This window comes from Pelobates fuscus, chromosome 7 (genome assembly GCF_036172605.1).
Source record: "Pelobates fuscus isolate aPelFus1 chromosome 7, aPelFus1.pri, whole genome shotgun sequence".
Classification (NCBI taxonomy): Eukaryota; Metazoa; Chordata; class Amphibia; order Anura; family Pelobatidae; genus Pelobates; species Pelobates fuscus.
In genome coordinates this window covers 20,185,357-20,206,450 of record NC_086323.1, presented here as the reverse complement: position 1 = coordinate 20,206,450, position 21,094 = coordinate 20,185,357, and the positions used below count along the sequence as shown (strand labels likewise).

General features: G+C 41.8%; 1 protein-coding gene across 2 annotated transcripts in view; it reads left to right on the top strand.

Moving 5' to 3' along the window:
* EFCAB14 (EF-hand calcium binding domain 14) overlaps nucleotides 1-11,213 on the top strand; it is a 28,471-nt gene extending 17,258 nt beyond the window's left edge. For both annotated transcript variants that reach the window (XM_063427764.1, XM_063427763.1), the window contains exons 8-11: nucleotides 1,548-1,619; nucleotides 1,807-1,909; nucleotides 8,606-8,713; nucleotides 9,636-11,213. In XM_063427764.1, the coding sequence (XP_063283834.1) occupies nucleotides 1,548-1,619; nucleotides 1,807-1,909; nucleotides 8,606-8,713; nucleotides 9,636-9,805 (453 nt within the window). In that variant the 3' untranslated portion in view covers nucleotides 9,806-11,213. The remainder of the gene's footprint in view (nucleotides 1-1,547; nucleotides 1,620-1,806; nucleotides 1,910-8,605; nucleotides 8,714-9,635) is intronic.
* Nucleotides 11,214-21,094: the final 9,881 nt, after the last annotated feature.

The window sequence follows — 21,094 nt, the reverse complement described above, 5'->3', positions numbered from 1 at the left end:
CCGTCTAGCTGTCCTAGCACTTGGATGGTATGAGGTTGCTCACACTATTGCCATTTGCTGGTAAACAAATGTTGCCTATTACATGTACACCAAACGATACTGCCTTTATTCATATTAGTCCTTTGGTTCTTAAAGGGTCAATTCAAGCATTATATCCATTACAACTTGCTATAGTGGTTATGATGCCAAGAATACCTGGGCCTTTTCCCCCATTAATGGGGCAAACCGTTTACTAATGGTTAAGCCCTCTTACCTGTCCCTGCTAGGCTCCTCCCTTCCCGTTGGTGACACGCTATAAAGCTGCAGAAGACTATCCAGTTGTCAGCTGGTGGCCCCTCATCCAGTGAATGCGATCTTGTGCATGAAAATTTCTTCTTTTGTTCTGGATTGGCTAATGATGCACCAATAACACTGCCGTAGGTGGAATTGCACATCTAGCAGCAGTTAAACATTTTATAGTGAAACTTTGCACATACAGAGACTCCAGGCACCATGACCACTTGAAATCTCTTGAAAGTGGTCATGATGCTTGAAGAAACGCTTTAAAGGGACACTATAGTCCCCAGAAGAACTACAGCTTAATGTATTTGTTCTGGTAAGTATAATCATTCCCTGCAGACATTTTCATGCAAACACTGTCTTTTCAGAGAAAAGGCAGTGTTTACATTGCCCCGTAGGGACATCTCCAGCGGCCACTCCTCAGATGCACAGTGTGAAGCACTGCTGTTCAGTGTCTCCACACTCAGCATTTTCCTCATAGAGATGCATTGATTCAGTGCATCTCTGAGGATGATTGGCCAAGCCTGCCACATCCCACCTCCTTGCCGATTTCAGGCAATCCAACGCTTTCCTTATGGGCTAAAAATCATAAATTCTGGTGGTGTCATCAAGGAGGCGGATTGGGGACAGGGCCAGCGCTGGCAAACCCGTGAAGCTCTGGAACTAAGGTACAATTTATTACCTTTTAAGGGTACAATGAATGGGGTGCGAGTGGGGGGTGGTGGCAAGCCACCATAATGGTGTTTTTGACACTATAGGGTCAGGAATACATGTTTGTGTTCCAGACCCTATAGTGTTTCTTTAAGGACATCAGCCATTCTAGGACATTGTTGGCTTAAATTTAGGACCCTATGTATTTAAACTACACTTCCCATGATACTCAGCCAGCCTAGCATCATGGAGCCATCCCTGTAAGACTGCTTGGTGGCCTTGACAAACACTGGATGAATGTATAACATTATATAAGTAAGTTCCAATGTTTTATTTAAATTCTGTCTGTGGATAATGGGAAATGTAATTTACAAATATCTGGGTTACCTGGTTTTCCAGACACTAGTTTAGAGTTCCCTAGTTCTCCTTTATTGTATAGAACTTATTGTGGGGATTACGTGGTTCACAGGGTTTGCAAGGTTTATAAGCTTTACTCCTCCAAGTTGACTAAATTCATTAACGTGCTGTAAATCATGATTATATAAAGGATGTAATCAGCATTGCTAGAAAAAAATGGATAGTTGCAATACAACTAAGGTGAGATTTGCATTTCGCAGGTGGATAATATAACATCCGCAGCGTCCAGCTCTAATCTGACCTCCAGTGGTATCAGGACAGAAGCCGGGCAGGTAAGGCATGCTGTTTGTGTACTAGTTTTGGTCAGGATGTTTTGAATGTGCATTGGGGGCAAGGTTTGTGACCCTGAAAATATTGGATGCTTTCAAATTCTGAATGCTGTTGAGTTTCACCTGTGAACAAACATTTTGCTGAATTTCCTCTCTTTAAGTGTTTAATTTTATATTTTCTGTTAAAAAGGTAAAGAGTAAGGGACAATCTCGAACATCTGATCTGCAAGAGAAGCTCCAGCTTATTCATGCACTGACTAACAAACCAGAAGATGTCCAGCGTCCTGCCGAAGGTTAGATAACACTGCATTAACTTCTCTCACCGCTTCTCTCCGCCTTTCCCTCCACCTAAACCCCACCATCATAAACTTCAGGCTGCCGAAATTAGGGGTGAATTCTAAAATATACATATCTTTCAAAATGTTTGCTCTCTCTTTTGTTACATAGTTACATAGATGAAAAGAGACCTGCGTCCATCAAGTTCAGTTTTCCTCACAAATGTTTTTGCTGTTGATCCAAAAGAAAGGGAAAAACCCAGTCTGAAGCGCTTCCAATTTTGCAACAAACTAGGAAAAAATTCCTTCTTGACCCCAAAATAGCAGTCAGATTTCTCCTTGGATCAAGCAGCTATTACCCCACTAATTAGAAATGATATCCCTGTATGTTATGTTTTTGCAAGTATTTATCCAATTGCAATTTAAACATCTGTATAGACTCTGACAAAACCACCTCTTCAGGCAGAGAATACCATATCCTTATTGCTCTTACTGTAAAAAAACATTTTCTTTGCCTTAGATGAAATCTCCTTTCTTCAAGCCTAAATGTGTGACCTCGTGTCCTATGTATAGCCCTGTTTATGAATAGATTTCCAGATAATGGTTTGTACTGGCCCCGACTATATTTGTATAATGTTATCATATCCCCTCTCAGGCAACGTTTTTCCAAACTTAAAGAGATTAATTTTTTTTTTAACTTTCTTCGTAACTAAAATGCTCCATTCCTTTTATCCATTTTGTAGCTTGTCTCTGCACTTTTTTTAGTGTCATGATATCCTTCTTTAGAACAGGTGCCCAAAATTGCACAGCATATTCAAGGTGTGGTCTTACCAGCGATTTATAAAGGGGCAAAATTATATTTTCATCCTGAGAATTTATTCCCCTATTTTATACATGACAAAACCTTACTGGCCTTAGCAACGGCAGATTGACATTGCATATTGCTGCCTAATTTGTTGTCTATAACAATTCCTAAATCCTTTTCGTGTGTTGTTATCCCTAATTCAATACCATTTAGGATGTAAGTTGCTTGTGCATTCTTGACCCCAAAGTGCATAACTTTGCATTTCTCTACATTAAATTTCATCTGCCATTTTAGTGCCTGGTCCCCCAATCTATCCAAATCCCTCTGCAGCAAAGCAATATGCTACTCACATTTTATTACTTTACAAAGTTTTGTGTCATCTGCAAACACTGAAACATGGCTTTCAATGCCTATTGCAAGATCATTTATAAATATGTTAAATAGAAGCGGTCCCAAAACAGAACCCCGAGGGACACCACTTACCACTTTTGTCCAGCCTGAAAATTTACCATTAATGACAACTCTTACTCTATCCTTAAAGGGACACTATGGTCACCAGAATAACTACAGTTTATTGCATTTGTTCTGGTGAGTAGAATCATTATCTTCAGGCTTTTTGCTGTAAACACTGTCTTTTCAGAGAAAATGCAGTGTTTACATTACAGCCTAGTGAAAACTTCACTGGCCACTCCTCAGATAGCTGTTAGAAATCCTTCCTGGGTCATGGCTGCCTAAAATGCATCCAAACATTCAGTGTCTCCAGCCTCTTCATGCAGACACTGAACTTTCCTCATAGAGATTCATTGATTCAATTCATCTCTATGATGAGATGCTGATTGGCCAGGGCTGTGTTTGAATCATGCTGGCTCTGCCCCTGATCTGCCTCTTTGTCAGTCTCAGCCAATCCTATGGGGAAGCATTGTGATTGGATCAGGCTACCATTCTGATGATGTCAGCACACTGCTTGTTTTTTGAGTCTAACAGCATGCAGAGTTACAGCGTCAAGCTTGAATACAGTAAGATTTTTACTATATTTATGGAGGCATGAGGGGCCCAGGGGGGCTAGATGGTGGTTTTAACACTATAGGGTCGGGAATACATGTTTGTGTTCCTGATCCTATAGTGATCCTTTAAGCCAATGTTCTACCCAAGAACAAGAATATTCATCTAGACCAATTTCTTTTAGTTTCAAGACTAACCTATTGTGAGGAAACATATCAAATGTCTTGGCAAAATCCAAGTAGCTTACATCCACTGCAACACCCTGAACTATATTTCTACTTACTTCTTTGTAGAATACAATTAGGTTAGTTTGACATGACATATGTTTCATAAAGCCATGCTGATTATTGCTAATAACAAAGTTCTTCCCATTGAATTTCTGAATATTTTCCCAGTCACAGAAGTTAAGCTCACAGGTCTATAATTTCCAGGCAAGGATTTTGAACCCTTTTTAAATATAGGAATGACATCTGCCTTCCTCCAATCCTGCGGTACAATACCTGAAACAAAAGAATCTTGAACGATTAAATACAGAGGTTCACCTATTTCCCCACTTAGCTTCTTGAGTACTCGTAGGTGAATACCGTCAGGACCCGGAGCTTTATTTACATTCATTTTCTTTAACTGCTGTAGCACCTTGTCTCGAGTCATCCAATCACAAGTTATCTGCAAGTTTTTTTGCAGTAATCATTTGCATGTCTCTTGTCATAGGATCCTCATTAATATATACTGAAGAAAAATAGTGATTTACATTTCTGCCTTTTCCTGGTCTACATTAACTAACAGACCTATCTCTGTTTCCAGTGTTACCTACACTCATTTTTTTTTTTTTTTTTTTTTTTTAAGAATTTATGTACTTGGGGAAAAAATTGTTTTTGCATTCTTTGGCTATCAATTTCTCATTTTCTAGTTTAGCCACTTTAATTGCCTTTTTGCTAGTATTATTGGCTTCCCTATATCTTATATAGGATGACTCTGATTTGTCAGATTTAAATGCTTTAAATGCCCTTTTCTTATTTTTAATCTCTTGTTTTACTTCTCTACTAAGCCACATCGGTTTCAATTTGTTTCTTTTATATTTATTACCCAATGGTACATACTGAGAAATGTACCTTTCTAATATTTGTTTGAATAGTTTCTATTTATCTTCAGTGGGTTTTTTTCACTAAGGAGTTTGAGAGAACAGATAATTGTAAACCGCTACAAATGTAAAAAATAAAATAAAAAACAATTATATATACACACAACTAATTATTAAATGTATACGCTGAATGTAGATCTAGAGAAGCGTAGCATTTTAGATATTTTTAAACTGCAAGAAGATTTGCAGGGTTGTTCACTAAATGAGAATTATCAGGAATTCCAACATTTTAGACTTGAACAGCTGAAATGGAAATGTAGTTGTCTAAAATAATTTTTCCAATTTTGATATTCTTGCCTCACATTTGAATTCCCACTTAAGTGAATAATCTGGTTAATCTCTTAAGCTTTTCCGACCATTCCAGAAGTCTAAAGAGAAGACGAGAGAAACAGCTTGAGGCTCTTATTATTTACGATGTGGAATAATCAGTAAAGTGCTTTGAGTTGACCCAAGGCTAAAGGAGGTGCAGAACCACGGCAGAAGCCCCTGATCCACACCCCGCCAACATGGGTCGCAGAACGGGGAAAAAGAACCCAGGGAAACCCAACCCGGGACTCACCATAGGAGACATGTGGAGGCAGGCCCGAGGCGCAACCGAAACCAACATGGCGGCACTCCATGGAGGCTGCTCGGACTTCTCGGACGACCTCTCAGGTGAGGAATACCTGCCAGCCCACACAGCAGGACGACCCTCACCTCCGACCAACGCCACATCAGACTCCTCGCCTGTGACAGTGGCGATCCTAAAGCAAATTCTAGCTGACCACCACGACGGCATCCATAAGGACATTACAGCGCTGAGGGGAGACCTAAAGGGGGTAACAACTCGCCTAAATGCAGTGGAGACCCGAACCGACACTCACGCTAGGGACATAGGGGAACTCAAACGGGCTATACAGGAGCTACAACTACAGCAACGCTCCCACGAATACCGCATGGCCGAGAACGAAGACGCCAGGCGGCGTAACAATTTAAAAATCAGAGGGCTCCCGGAGGAAATCACAGATGCGGGCCTACCAGAGGTCGTCAAACGCCTGCTCGCAATGATACTGCAACCCGCACAGGCGGAACACATCCGCCCAGACTACCTCTTCAGGGTCCCCAAATCACCAAAGGCACCCGCTGGGACCACCAGAGACGCCATAGTTGCACTCCGGAATGGAGCTGACAAACAAACGATCCTGGACGCCCTGCGGGGCAGGACACCCCTACAATTTGAAGGCAGGGCACTGAGTTTTTTCGCCGACCTCTCCAACGGCACCTTGGCTTGGAGACGGTCCCTCCAGCCACTCACCACCCTCCTTCGCCAACAGGGCCTTAGATATAGGTGGCGACCATCCCATACACTGACAATCCAACAGGGATCTGACTCGCATCAGGTACGGGACTTATGTGACGCGGCACCACTTCTACAATCCTTGGGCCTAACCATGGACTCCCTCAACCCAAACGGTCGGAAGAGCCCGGTATCCCCGCAGCACAGATGGGACCCAACCAGAACTGTCCCGTTTGTCCCACAAGGCCTCACCCCAGACCCGTACGCCACTATTACAACGTGAGCAGCGACAGACGACCATACGAAACGCCTGTCAAGACGACCAGAACTTTTTCCACCGAACGTACGGTGCCCTTCTCCTCTAGAGTCACCGAGAAGCGGTCGGGACAGTTGCACACAGCTTTTTAATCCCTGACCAAACTGTGTTTGTCGTTATCAAACGCTGAAGCCTTGTTTTAATGTCAAACGTTGATGACATGTTTAACCCCTATTGCTTCCTGGTTACCGCTATACCTTTTTTATGATTAACTGTACGTATCATATGTCAAGTATTAGCCAAAAACGTGTGACTTACCATTAGACTCCCGATCAACCCACGACATACCCGCAACCCGCAGTCACCCAAGGTGGGCAACCCTGATCACGGGGAAAAGTTGCCTCCGACACGAACAAAGAGGAAGCGTACCGAGACCCACGTCACGAACACTCACATAAAAAGCTTAATTTCACCTCTGGCACGACAAGAGATGGGGGACCCCCCCCAGAGACTCTAAGGTCAAGCTATCATACTGTATTATACTGTTATTCACTTACTGCCTGTGCCGCAATTCCGCATCTTAAGCATATTTCACGTGCTGTCTAGCTAATTGGTAGTAATGTGTGCTGTGACAGAAAGACATGAAAAGTACCTTGTTATTTTATCTTATTTTAGTTTACATTACTTTGTCTTATAGAGCTCAGGCAGATACCTATTGTAGGTTATGAGGGGGCCGTGAAGATATGAGAAGCGACACATATTTTACAGGGTTACAGGCATCTTGAGAGATATCACTACAGCCGATTGCAAACTAAATTCAGTAGCACAACAGAAAAAGTTAAACATTTAAAGCTCACGTGCCAGGAACTCTTAAACAGTTCACTCGCACCATGCCTCAGATTGTGTTGAATTGCCTCTCGTATATTTATGTAACTAATGTATAAAACCTTAGCACTGTTTAGCCATCTGGCCTATAGCCAGACACTGCCCCGCTTCGACATGTGTACACACGATACCTCCTATAGCATAGGGGCCCTAGCAATGGCAAACAATGACCACCATTATCTTATTTTAATACCTTATTTTAATGTATCTACTCTTACCTTGCCAACATCCCGCTTGGTTAAACGTATACAATTGTGCAAATGTACAGCTGTACAATTAAACAAATTTGGAGGACTAAAATACCACCACCAGACTTTTAGGAAGCCCGAATAGTGCCGTTGTGGCAGCAGCTGACATGCGGTGTTCATCGACATGACAAATATTAACTTCCCCTCATGAGTTGCAACACCTTCACAGGTCAGCTAAGCCAGCATACTTAATGGTGTATACTCCTGCTACTGACCCTTACACTTCTCACCCCCCTTTGACTTATGGGGTAGATATTAAAAGGAGGAGTCATCCTCACTCTGTAATTCCCATCAATGTTTCATCTTCATCTTAATTTCATTACCCTTATTGCTACAACACGAATACAGCAAATGAGCGACCTACTATAATCTGTACATTAGAGTCGCAGACAGTTCCTAGTACTAGCCTGCAGTATTCACTTGAATTGCAACATATGCATAATCTAGAAGGTCAGCAGATCAGTTACCGTGCAGACTAAGATTGATTATAGCTATAAACATACACCTTAAAGTTAATTTCATAAGCAGTATATAATACAATTCATGTGGTCAGATGTTATTATATGGCCTGTTGTTTTTCCTTAAATTTTATGTTTCTTGCCACGGCTTAGAACCAACAAACGTGCGACCTAGTATAATATGTTGTTTAACGATGTAGACAATTCCTAATGCCAACCAGTAGTACTCACGTGAACCCTTATGTATGCAGAACTTGTGATGTTAACAGATCGACAGACGCGCAGGCTAAGCCTAACTATAGTTTTAAACATACATTTTGAAGTCGACGACTTCAACATAATATGACAGAACCAATGTAGCCAGACGTTAATGTAACACCAGTTGTTTAGATTGCACCTACTATGCCAAGAATAATTACACGCACTGTTACATCCTGATCTTACTCACATTAATACTAAAAATGTGCAAAAACTGTTATATACCTCACTGTACTTAATGTTTGCAAAAGCATGTGGATTGCCTTTGGGGTACCGCATGTGCTCCTTGTTACGTCTATAAGCACTACAAAAATAAAGAATTAAAAAAAAAAAAAAAAAAAATTGTTCTTTTAATTTTACCTATTTTTATTTTATGCATCTATAGATGACATGAATAAAGAAACTACTACATCACATCCTAGTATTTCCAAGAGGTCGCTACATTTTAAACGAGGATCAAGGTTCTTTTTACCAGGGATTTCCACAGAAAGAGGCAAGTATAATCGGACACCATTTATTGTCACAGGCAGAGTTAACAGAGTCGTATATACGCATCTCCTCATGTGATGCAGAACAGGAGTGACCTCTCATTGTACCTTAGTGTTAAGATCTGTGGTGGCTGTCATGGGATATTCCATAAACTTTGGTTTTGTACTCTTGCATGAGAGATGACACAGCTCCTGGTAGGTTAATCTGATGGGAGGTAACCATGGTGGTACCAAAGAGGGAGAATTTGGGGTAATTATTTTTGCTCTCCCATTTTACACCCAGGCACCACCACGCCAGAGGACAAATCTGCTGGAATGGTATTTAAAAAAAAAAAATATATTGAAATCTACTAGTGACATATTACTTTAGTATTATAAAATAGGAAATGCACTTTTATTGGAGCTATATATGTGGATCTGTTAGACAGTGTGTATGATCACCTCTCTGAGTATATGTAGGTGGTGGGGTGTCTTCTCTGTGGTGCTTATAAAATTATCAATATAGTGCACACTTTGTTATTGGTTGGGTGAGAGATAAAAAAATCACTTAATAACTCAGGAGCAAAGTAAGGTTTTGCTCACTCAATAACCTTGGAGAACGAAGTAGAAGAAATTTGTGGAGTGCCAAAGTGAGACAGGATGGTCCAGGGTAGTTGGAAAATGACTCTTTTATTCAATACAATAAAACAAAGAGTTAAAACACTGATAATTAAAAGTAACACACTGTGTATCGCCACTGCATAGGGCTTTGTCAAGTGTCCTTGAAATTGAAAAAGCTCTATGCTGTTGTGAAACGCGCTGGTAATTTTGATTATAAATGTTTTAAATGGAAAGACCTCCGATGGGCGATACAATTACTGGCCTAATATACAATGATATAACAGTGGATGATGAACAGTCCTTTTAAGAATACATTTTCTTCCCCAGATCTTAAGAAACTCTTCAAGCAGTCTGGCCAGGATATAAATGGAAATCTATCATACCAAAACCTGAAGGACTCACTTGGGCCTGGCGTACCACAGTCTTTAAAGGAATTTGATAGCGATGGAGATGACAAATATTCCTTCACTGAACTGAAAGATGCTTTAGGTTTTTAATTGCTGCACCCGATACAAAGAATGAAGAAATCACTGAACTGAAACTATTCCTACACATGTCCCATTAACCTACTAATCAACAGAGGCAGGCTGACTACGCTGTGCCTGCAAAAGGCTTATTTTAAAGAGACGCTAATCTTTAAAACGGAAAGTTTGCTTCGTGAGCAGGAGCAAAATCAATATATATATATTTTTATTAAGAAGCCCTTGGAATTTGAGAAGGAAATTATTATTATTAAATAAAACCTCCTTTTATAAAAGGTTGAGTTTATTGGTCCATTTTTCAATGCATTTTGTTTAAATTGGTTACTTGACTTTAAGTGTGTGTGTGTATATATATATATTATATATAAACAGAGGTTTCCAGGTTAGACAATGCCATAAAATACGTCCAGCAGGAACAGACTACGTGTTAAAAAAAAAAAAAATTCCTCCTCCTATGAAGGAAAAGGAGTCTTGACGTTTTTTTTAAATCAGGCCTGTTACTAAACAGAGTATAGAATTGTTTCTTTTGAAGACAGTCAAGTAAAGAAATGCACCCTCCTATCTCCAATAAATGTGAATATCTATATAACCTGGACTTGTGTTGAAGTTTTACTTTTTTTTTTTTTTTAGTTTGCTGAATAGTTTTATCTCCTGGCTGCTTGATTGACAGCTGTGATGGTACAAGTTTAGAGTTGTGTGCTTTTAATTTACAAATTGCTGCAGATTTGCAATAGCTCACTGCAGATTTATTGCCTCTCCTCATGTGAGGCCAATGAAGTATTGATTGTTACTGGTCTGTTTTGGAAATTTAAAAAAAAAAAATATTTTTTTGGCCATACAACTATTAAGTGATTTGTACTAGGTGGAGGATTTGTATGCATTTCCTCAATAATGCATTACAATATGGTGGTTCAGGGGGGCAGGCACTACTCCAAGTAGTATAATTCCTTTTAAAGTACAATTTGTTTTCTTATTATTCCAAGGGCATCTTATCTGCTTTAAACAAATATGTAAGTTTTTTTTTTTTTTTTAAGTTTAGTGGCTCTTTATTATTTATTAACTTCAGCCTAGAACTACACATATTTCTCCTTTTTAGAAATATGCGATAATCCCTAATTTACAAATGTCCAGAAAGGTTGTGTGATTTTAATTTTTTTCTGACTTTTCTCGAGAAAATACTAAAATGACATGGCCTCCCGGGGCATTCACACAATTTTTTCACCTTTTTGTTTTAGCATTTTTACTTTGGAAGCTGTTTGGTTGTTTTTCCCCCTATTTTGTTTACTAAAATTGGTGCATTGCACTTTACATTGTGTAGAATTCCTTTCAGAAAACGCCTGTGCAAATAGCAAAACTGTGTATGCACTGTTGGCGAACATTGTAAAGCTGTAACAAGGGACACTCCAATGCCCAAATTATTATTTTTAAATCACTGTTTAGTAGTTATTCCACCAATGAAAGCATGTATGCATTTACCGTATTTATCGGCGTATAACACGCGCCGGCGTATAACACGCACCTCTTTTTCAGAAGGAAATTCCAGGAAATTTCCACCCCTCCCATAGTATTCCCCCCCCTCATCCCATAGTGTTCCCCCCCCCTTTCCATAGTATTCTTCCCCCCTTTCCATAGTATTCTTCCCCCCCTCCCATAGTATTCTCCCCCCTCCCATAGTATTCTCCCCCCATAGTATTCTCCCCCCCCCCTCATCCCATAGGGTTCCCCCCCCTTCCATAGTATTCTTCACCCCCTCCCATAGTATTCTCCCCCCCATAGTATTCTCCCCCCCTTCCATAGTGTTCCCCCCTCATCCCATAGTGTTCCCCCCTCATCCCATAGTATTCTTCCCCCCTCCCATAGTATTCTCCACCCCCCATAGTATTCTCCACCCCCCATAGTGCCCCTCCCATAGTGTGTCCCCCCTCCCATAGTGTCCCCTAGTGCACTTTCCCTCTGTCCCATATTTACTTACCTGTCTTGAAGCGTGGGCCGGCTTCACAGCGCGCACCGCGGTACTGGAACTTAAATTTCAGGTTCCGGTTTCCGGCGGGACTGAAAGGAAGTGTGCACACTATTGTGTGCACACTTCCTTTCAGTCCCGCCGGTTGTGGAACTTAAATTTCAGGTTCCGGTTTCCGGCGGGACTGAAAGGAAGTGTGCACACAATAGTGTGCACACTTCCTTTCAGTCCCGCCGGAAACCGGAACCTGAAATTTAAGTTCCAGTACCGCGGTGCGCGCTGTGAAGCCGGCCCACACTTCAAGACAGGTAAGTAAATGTGGGATATCGGCGTATAACACGCACCCATGATTTTCTCCCTATTTTCAGGGAGAAAAAGTGCGTGTTATACGCCGATAAATACGGTAATTAAGATATTTTTTTTCATTGGGGTGTACGTAATAACAGCTTGCAAAATTTTATTGCCTGCAGCCTTTGCAATCCCTCCCCTTCTAGCCCCGCCCTGAATTTCTGTGGCTGTCCAATCAGAGTTCCCAATTCAGCTCAATGAGGAATCTTTGCAAGGCAGGTGCAGGGCGGGTGCAACAAGATTCACTTATAAAAGTGCCAATTTCTGTTGGAACCTGCACGTTTTGTAAAAGGGGAAAAAAGGCCCACTTAGTGTTTTAGGAGCTGGAGTGTCTCTTTAAAGTATGCATGCATCATCCAAATGATTACATTGTAAGTTCTCTGGCCGTATAATACACATGTGCAGGGTATATACACTGTGTACCTGGCGTGACAAAAATTAACTCTTTCACCCCCCCCCCCCCCCCGTTATAGAATTACAACCCCAGTGCTGCTTTGCAAGTCTTTGGGCATTATGAGAGTTGTACTACTACTCAGTCTGGCCATCCCTGTGTTTTACCCAACTACAGCTGCCTGCTGGTCTTGGTACCATTCATCTCTGGATGCTACAGACATCTCTGAAGAAGCTCTACTTTCCTGGATTTTGAATGTAAAATAATGGACATTATCTCGGATTTTACTCTGAGTACTCAGGATATGAATATGTATCTGTGAATATATTTAGCCCTCTTATTGCCGTAGGGTTTTGGCTGCATTGATTACTAAACATCTAATCCCTTGAGATTTTACTAGGATGCTTTTAATGATCCAGCTTATTTTTTGTAATTGTTTTTTTCTTCTTCTAATTGAAGATGTCACATTTCATAGGGCATGCTTGGCGAGAACATATTTTATTAAAATTCCCAAAATTCTAGGTCTCAAAGCTCTGTAACTAAAATGCAACTTGCTTCCATTTATGCTTCTCAGTTGTACATTTCTCAAATAAAAAAAATAATGTTTCTATTAAAAAGTGTGCAAATCTATATGATGGTGGTGAGTGGTAAAGGAGAAAGTCATGAAAAGGGTGATGCATACTCCATTTTGAAATCTAGAAAAGGGGCATTGGCAGAATACTTTTAGGAGAGGATATCTTCTGCAGAGGTAGAAATAAAATAGTATGTGTTATCTCTATCAGGGTGCATTGGTGCTTTTTGAAGGGCTCTGCCCAGTGTATCACTTCATTTGGAAAAGACTACAACCAGAACACATGGCAATTCCACAGAGTTCCAAATTAGCAAGCTATCTACTAAACTGCTCCCTAATCCAATACCATGCAATGTGGCAGCCCCACATAAGGATAACAAATTAGGGAATTGTCTACTAAATAGGAGAACAATCAAATTTAAGAAAAGTCAATTTATGAATTTTGATCTTTCAGGTGTGTTTAGTAGATACCAAGTGCTTTGTGCAAATCAAGGAGCTTAATGTAACCAGTAAAGAATCCTAATATATGGCAGCTACAACGCACGTGCTAGTATCCGCACACTTCGCACACTTACATGCAGAAAAAATGGGGTGAACCGAGTGATCCAAACCCACTCACGTAAACCTAGTGGAGCGCTAAATATAACTGAATTACCCTTAAACAATAGGGGAATACAGAGGAGGCTGTGGTATTGCAATACTTTACCAACACTGGTGTGATTTGAGCCTATCCTCGTCAGGTTCTGCTCCATGTGAGTGCATCCATTACCCATCATACTTCAGCCTGTTCTTGGACTTTACGCAATGGTACACCTCTTTCTTTCCTTTAGTATACTCTGTTAAGATCTGTATTATTCCCCCTATTGTTTAAGCGCAAGTCAATTATATTAAACTCCCCACTAGGTTTTCATGAGTGGGTTTGTATCACTCAGTTCAGCCCCTTTTTTCTGTGTTTAGTAGATAGCTCCCTAGTTTGTCACCCTTTTGTGGGAATACCGATTTTAAGGGTTCAAAATTACGAAGCTTATCTGTTCAAAAGCGCCCTGATTTGATATCCATTCAAAAGCATTATTTCAGATGAACCGAAACTTCAAAATTAATTGGCGACATTTTTCACTCCAACATATCTCTATATAATAGAGAGATATCGAAAGATTTGCTGGCCACTTCCACTGCAATATGAAGGTTTGTCAAAAGTGGAGGGAACCTCAAGAACAAGCAGTTTTGCCAAAGTGTTGTGACACAGTAGAGCACTTTGTAGTCAGAATGTAACCTCGAGCAGCAGAGCGTGAGTGATGCATTCCTTATCTTCAGAGATGTACATTGGAGTGATGTCCTACATGTTAAATGGGGAAACAGGAACCGAGTGTCTACCTTATAGAAACAATAATCAATTGAAAAACTATGATAATAATTCAGCTACACACTTCGATGGACACCCTTCACCTCATCTCAAAACATATTAACAATTTTCAAGAAGTGGAGTGATGTTTAGGTGGAAAACCCCATACTTCATGCAAATATAACATAAATCAAATAACAATAAATATAATACTTATACTCCCAATAGATGGCAATCACAAAATCAGTGTTGCATAATACATGTAAGAGAAAATTGAGAAATAGCAATAATAGTGCAGATCTGTATGGGATATTTACTGCACTTACAATATTTAAAATGTAGTCAAATCCAATATAATGGCTAATAAGCTAGTGATAAAGTAACATTTTATTCAAACCCAAAGGTTAAAAGCAATACAGTTGAAGTATAGTTAAAATATTGTAAGGCAAAATGCAAACAGGTTGCCGCTTAGAAGATTAAATGGTGAGTATGACAGTACATGTACCGTTACTCACAACCACGCTCAATACAATGGGGGTTACCCATGTGGATCTGGACTCTCGGCGGCATCCATCTGGTGGAGTTGTAGTATTAGCTGTGTGGATGCCGTTCGTCTTTCCCGGTCAAGCTCAGCTCTGCCCACCTGGATGCGTAATTGTGTCATGCCTATGTGTTTCGCCGTGCACAGACAGCATCGTCAGGATGTTTGAAGCTATTTCAGTCCTTACCCGTAAGAGCTTATAAATGGGCAGATGTCCAATTTCTTATTGGTGAGGTCTTCAAGCTTGGATTTGCATAATGCAATCTCTCCCAAGCTTTTAAAAGTCCCGTGATTTAAAGTGACACTGCTTGCATTGTGTTATCATATATTTACTAAACACATTGAAATCTATATTTTAGTAGAACAAATTATCTATTGAGAACAAGTATCTTAAATTGAATAACAAATGTTCATACAGATGACAACTTTAGTCTGATTAAGACACCACATTTCATAAATAATCATACAGTTAAATAGCAAATTAAGACCTATTGATTTGATAAGGAAGAAAGCAATAAAACATGAGTTTTTTATAGTATGTTCCTAGTATTGATCTTATTATATATTCTATACATTGCAGAAAGAAAAAGAGATGTTAAAAAATATACATATATCACCCCATTAAACCAAATGGGTGTCATAAAAAATGTGTATATAGTGAGTTTAACACACCAAGGGGCATACCATATAGCAGGGTGCCACAGTAGCCAATATTCATAGAACAATGAAACTAAAAATAATAATAAAAATAGGGATAAGAAGATGAGGTGGATATTATAAATTTGAGGTGGATCTTGTAAATTTAAAATTAAGAATTTTAAATCTAAAAAAAGGGGGTTGATCTAAGAAAAGATCTAATTTAAAAAATGACAAATTTCAAAATCATTATTTAATCCGTTGGGAATGTATGTATTCAATTCAAACATCCACCTCATCTCTGTACAGCCCAAATGTTGCATAACATTGCCTCCTCTCCAGATCTTATTAACCTGTTGAATACTACATTATGATTTGTACTTTGCTGGTAACAGTGCTGGGTAAATAATAGATATTTGGCCTTCGTATCATAGACCTGTGGCACACATATGTTCAAATCATATGTTCAAAGTGTCTCAGCTGCACATAATGAAAACAAATCAGAATATGGGATTTTCTCAGCTTCTTGAAGTGAGGCAAAAGTAAGAGCATTGTTATCGTTAGATAACCAACAGTCTCTTAATTGTGAGCTGCCCACCAAGAGAATGTTTCTCTCCCCGATGGTGATGTGGAATTATTAAAAATCTTTATTGTACTTGTATTGAATTATTGTACTAACTCCATTTTAACTTTATACTGTGACTTCGTCCTCCATTTTGTCCTCCTAACCTGACTTCTTCAATCCTCCATTTTGTCCTCATGACTTAACTTGTTCATTTTAAAACTACATTACGTGACTGAACTTCTCAACCCAATTAATACAGTAGACAAAGACCGTGTTTCCTTCAAGGACAAGTACCAGGAGGTGCTGGCTACTCCTTAAGACTTGCTGGCTACTCCTCAGAGCTTGTAAGATAGTACAGTTTGAAGGCCACAGAACACAGTAGTAATGAAATGTTCTATTCATAAGAGACCTTGCACCTGGACATAAAGCCTGATATCATTGACCGTGTAAAATGACGCTTAGGACCCCCTTGTCCCCCACCCGTGTCCAGAATAATCCCACCTCTGATGGGTGGGCACGGGACTAACCTCTTAATTTTACGAACCAATAGGTAAGACACTAACCCCGTCACTTAACAATTAATCCAATTGATGATGTTTATTTGCTGATATTCTAATAATCAATGATGACGCAAAATGCCTCTTAAAAGGGCCTGCGCGCCCGCTTTTTCTGCACTTGCCAATAAACTTTCTCGAAGTTATTTTAACCTGAACCTCGTGTGTCAGACTTAATTACTTCAGCGTATATACGCAATTTAATTTTATTGATTTGGACAGGAACAGATAGACTTTGAACATTTTGGTTTACTTTCAAAAAGTACCATAACAACTTGGCGCCCAACGTGGGGCATCGGGCTATGTCCGGCCGGTGAGCCGTCCTAAGGAAGACAAGGGTGGACGGAGGAATCCAGGGGGAAGGAAGGGAGATTGATCACCTCCAGATACACGGTAGAGACTTCTGCAGAGCCACCGGTACGTTCCGGCCCCTTTGATTGACCCGTCCACGTGTCTGTGACTGCTTCCCGGGAGGACATCAAAGACAGGTAATATCTTGCCCGGTGTCTCGTTACTCACTTGTTTACCTGCATTTTAGTCTATCTGTTGCCTGGGTGTGTTTGAATTGTGTTTGAATTGTTTGCCTGTTTCCCCATTTTGAGATAAAGGGGGGGTGGACCTGCAGGGGATTTGCCTGGGGTTCTGTCTTGCTTGTTTTCCCCTTTTTGGGATAAAGGGGGGTGGACCTGAGGGGACTTGCCTGGGTCTTCAGTGTGTCTGTCTATCTGTTTGTATTTTACCCCTTTTGGGATAAAGGGGGGTTGACCCGTGGATGTGTTCCTGGGGGGTCTTCTGTTGCCTGTTTTACCTCTTTTAGGAACCACGGTGCTGTGGTTGTAAGGAAAAAGAGGGGTTGACCCGTGGATGTGTTCCTGGGGGGTCTTCTTTGCCTGTTTACTTCTTTTAGGAGCCTCGTGGCTGTGGCTGTAAGGAAAAAGAAGTTTGTGGAACTGTGGGATCTGTGTAGAATCATAGTTTCCTGTGATCCAAGTTTGTGTCACTTTGATAGCCTAGCTAGCTTCACTGTGCGCGTTCGGACTATCCAGCTCTAGTTGAGTTGGGGACGTCCTGACCCGGACCATCCAGCTCTAGTTGAGTTGAAGGTCCACTGATTATTTAATCGTGGTAGGAGACTTAGCCTTGTGGCAGGGGACTTTGTTTCCTGGGGGAATTCAGGCAGGTATTGCTTGTTTTTCGCATCACGTGGTAGTGAGACTTATAAGTGGGTTTTATAGGGGCACTACGGGAGTGAGGATAGACGTGGCCACATTCTTGTGGACTGCAGAGTAGAGGGAGGCTGGAAAGGATTTCGGACCGGTGTTAGCTGTTATCCTTGGCCGCTGGTAGTGAGACTTATGAAAGTCGTTCTCCGAGCGGGGACACTACGAGGTTGAGAAAGGTGACTTTGGAGTAAGCACATGTAGAAGGAAAGGGATTATTGTTGATTTTATTTGAACTGTAATGCATGCACTGTATTTCAATTGTATTGTTGTCTTGTCTGTTTTATTAGGAGTCTCATGAACTCCTGTGTCTGTCTCTAAGGATTTTTCCTTGCCTTTCATCTTTTCTAAACTTCCTATATTATTATACTATCCACTCCCATTTCTCTTGAAAGAGAAGTGATTGCTCACACACTTCTCACCTCGCTCCAATCCGTGTTTACCACCCCGGGTAGGCGGATTCAGTGACTAGTCTACGTTTTGGGAAGACGCACCTGAGAAAGTCCCACGATTCTCGGGTGGCAGTCGAGCATTGTAGACGTTCTTGTTCAGTTTTCCTTCTCTCTCCCTATATCTAGGATGCTGGTATAGGGGTAAAGGGATTATGGGACAGGATTTAAACAAGCCCAGTAAGGGCTGGTTAGCATGTGATTTAGTCGAAGACAGAGAGGGTGAGGAAATGGTTAAAGGTGTTGAAAAGATTGCAAAAGTATGTAGAATTGCTGTACCGACATGTGGAAGATTGCAACCGGAAAGTTGGCGTAGGTTACTGACAGAAAAGAAAGGCAAACTTACAGATAATGGTTTATTAAAGACTGCTGAAGCATGGTATAGAGTAGCGAAGGCTATTCAGCTAGAAGGTTGGGTTGAGGAAGAGATAAATCACAAAGGTGTGAAATTGTTTGTGTATCATAATAATTGTGTTGCTGGGGTCTATCCTCAGCCAGCGCCCAAAACCGGCGCCCAGGGAATGTCTATCCCCAAGGTTCAGTCAGCAATTAGTGATAGCCAGCTGACTATGTTCCCCACTCCCAATACCCATCCCATCACCTCCCCTGTCTGCCCGGTCTTGAATTCTGATGGATCTTTCTTTTCCCCTGCCCCATCTTTAACATTCCCATCATCCTCATCCATCCCTACGCTACCTGCTATACCTTCCCCTAACATTTCATCTGCCATTCCTGCCCTACACTCTCTCTCTGTTCATGACCCCCTCCTCTCTTCTTCCACCCAACTAACCACCTCCTCCGCCCTTGCCCCGGCTCCTCCCTCTACACCCACCCCTACCAATCCCTCTCCGTTCCCTCCCATCTCCACCCCAGCTCAATACCCCACCTCCTTCCCCTCCCCAGCCTGGCCCTACCCCTTCCCATATCCCATGGCCCTGCCCTATCCCGGATATCCACTCCCCACTCCCCAAGCCACGCCCCAGGTTCCGGTCATGCCCAGTCCGGCACAGTCTGCCCCGGATGTGCCCTCTTCCAACATGGCCGCCACTTCTTCCCTTAACCCTAATGTAGTACCTTCTCCGGCCACCAATATGGCGGCCCCCAGTTCGGCCCTGATGCCGGTAATTCCCGGTGACTACCTATCCCCAGGTTATGATTCGCTAGCCACCCCTGCATCTGGGGCTCGTTCCCAACCACCGATCCTTTCACCTCATTCAGGCCCTGCACCACGCAAAAGAGCCAATATCATAGAATTCGATGATGACGAGATGGACAGGGTGTCCCATGTCTCATCGGAGCTTGCCGCGGGAGCCCCAACTCATCGTTCTATCGATGACCCCTTTGGCCACAAGGGTCGGGGAGAACAGGCCCCTCCTAAATATGTTGCTTTCAATCCCACTCAAGCTAGTGCTCTAATGAAATCACTCCCTGACCCAGAAAAACAGCCTATGCCCTTCTACCGAGGGATAGTTCAAATTCAAAAGACTTATTCCGCAGCATGGCGTGATCTACTGAGCATTTGTGCTATAAAAGCAGGGGATGCATATTGGCCAAGCATGGCCCGACACCTCAGTACAGATCTGCTCAGCAGTGATGTTGATTACCCCTCTGGAGTAACTTTTTGCACCCAATTAAGAGAATGGGCTAAGGACAAACTTGCGGATCAGGCTGCTGGCCTTACTGATGTTATTCAAGATAAAGGAGAATCAGTGGAAAGGTTTCATGCAAGACTGTATCAAATGTTCACAGATTTGGGGTTTGATCTTACAGATAAGATTCATTCACAAATGCTGTCAGGTGCGTTTGTCCAAGGTGTTAAAGACTCTATACGCAAGGGAATCATTGCTGCACGTCCTGAATACAAGGTTGTTCCTTTGGATACCCTGCTTTTAGTTGCTAGAGGTCTGGAATCTGTTCAGACCCCAAGAAGACCCAATCCAGCTCCACTCATGATGGCCCGCGCTACCCCCATCACCTCTGGCACCAAGGGTGCCAAGCTAGAGGATGTAACTTGTTTTAATTGTGGGGCTCAGGGACACTACAGAAGTGATTGTCCGGAACCTAAAAAGGAACCTGGGGCACCCAGAAAGTTCTCTAAATCTGCCCCAGGCCCCAAGACCGAGAAAAAGATTCCAATTATTGAAGAACCAGATGATTAGGAAACTGGCAAGCCTGTGTCTGTAATCCCTGTAATGGCAGCGTCTACAGGGGATAAGGGAGGGCCACTTGCCACAGTGACTTTGCCCATTGAAGACCATCCTACTACATTTCTAGTTGACACAGGTGCAGCCCGTAGTGTTCTACGAGAACAAGATCTGCCAGACCCATCCTTCCTGTCCAGTATTGATGTCTCTTGTGTTGGAGTGGATGGCCAGCCAAGACGTAGCCCTTTAACAACTCCACTACGAGTTGGCTCTAGCCTGCTTGCTCGCTTTGTAGTATCCTCCACATGCCCCATTAACCTGTTAGGTGCTGATGTTCTCTCACGCCTGCAAGCATCCATCACCTTTACCCCGGATGGGCAGGTAGAAATGTTTACACCTCTGTCTGTATCAGACACTTCAGCCCTATGCTCTTTGCCTCTGATGCTGCATATAGAAAAGCCCCGTGAGGAGGCAGCAGAATTAAGGTCCAATTTCCCAGAGGAATTAAAAACACAGGTGCCCGCTAAGTTATGGTCCTCAGGCCCAGAGGACATAGGTCACCTAAATGTTCCCCCTGTGGTGG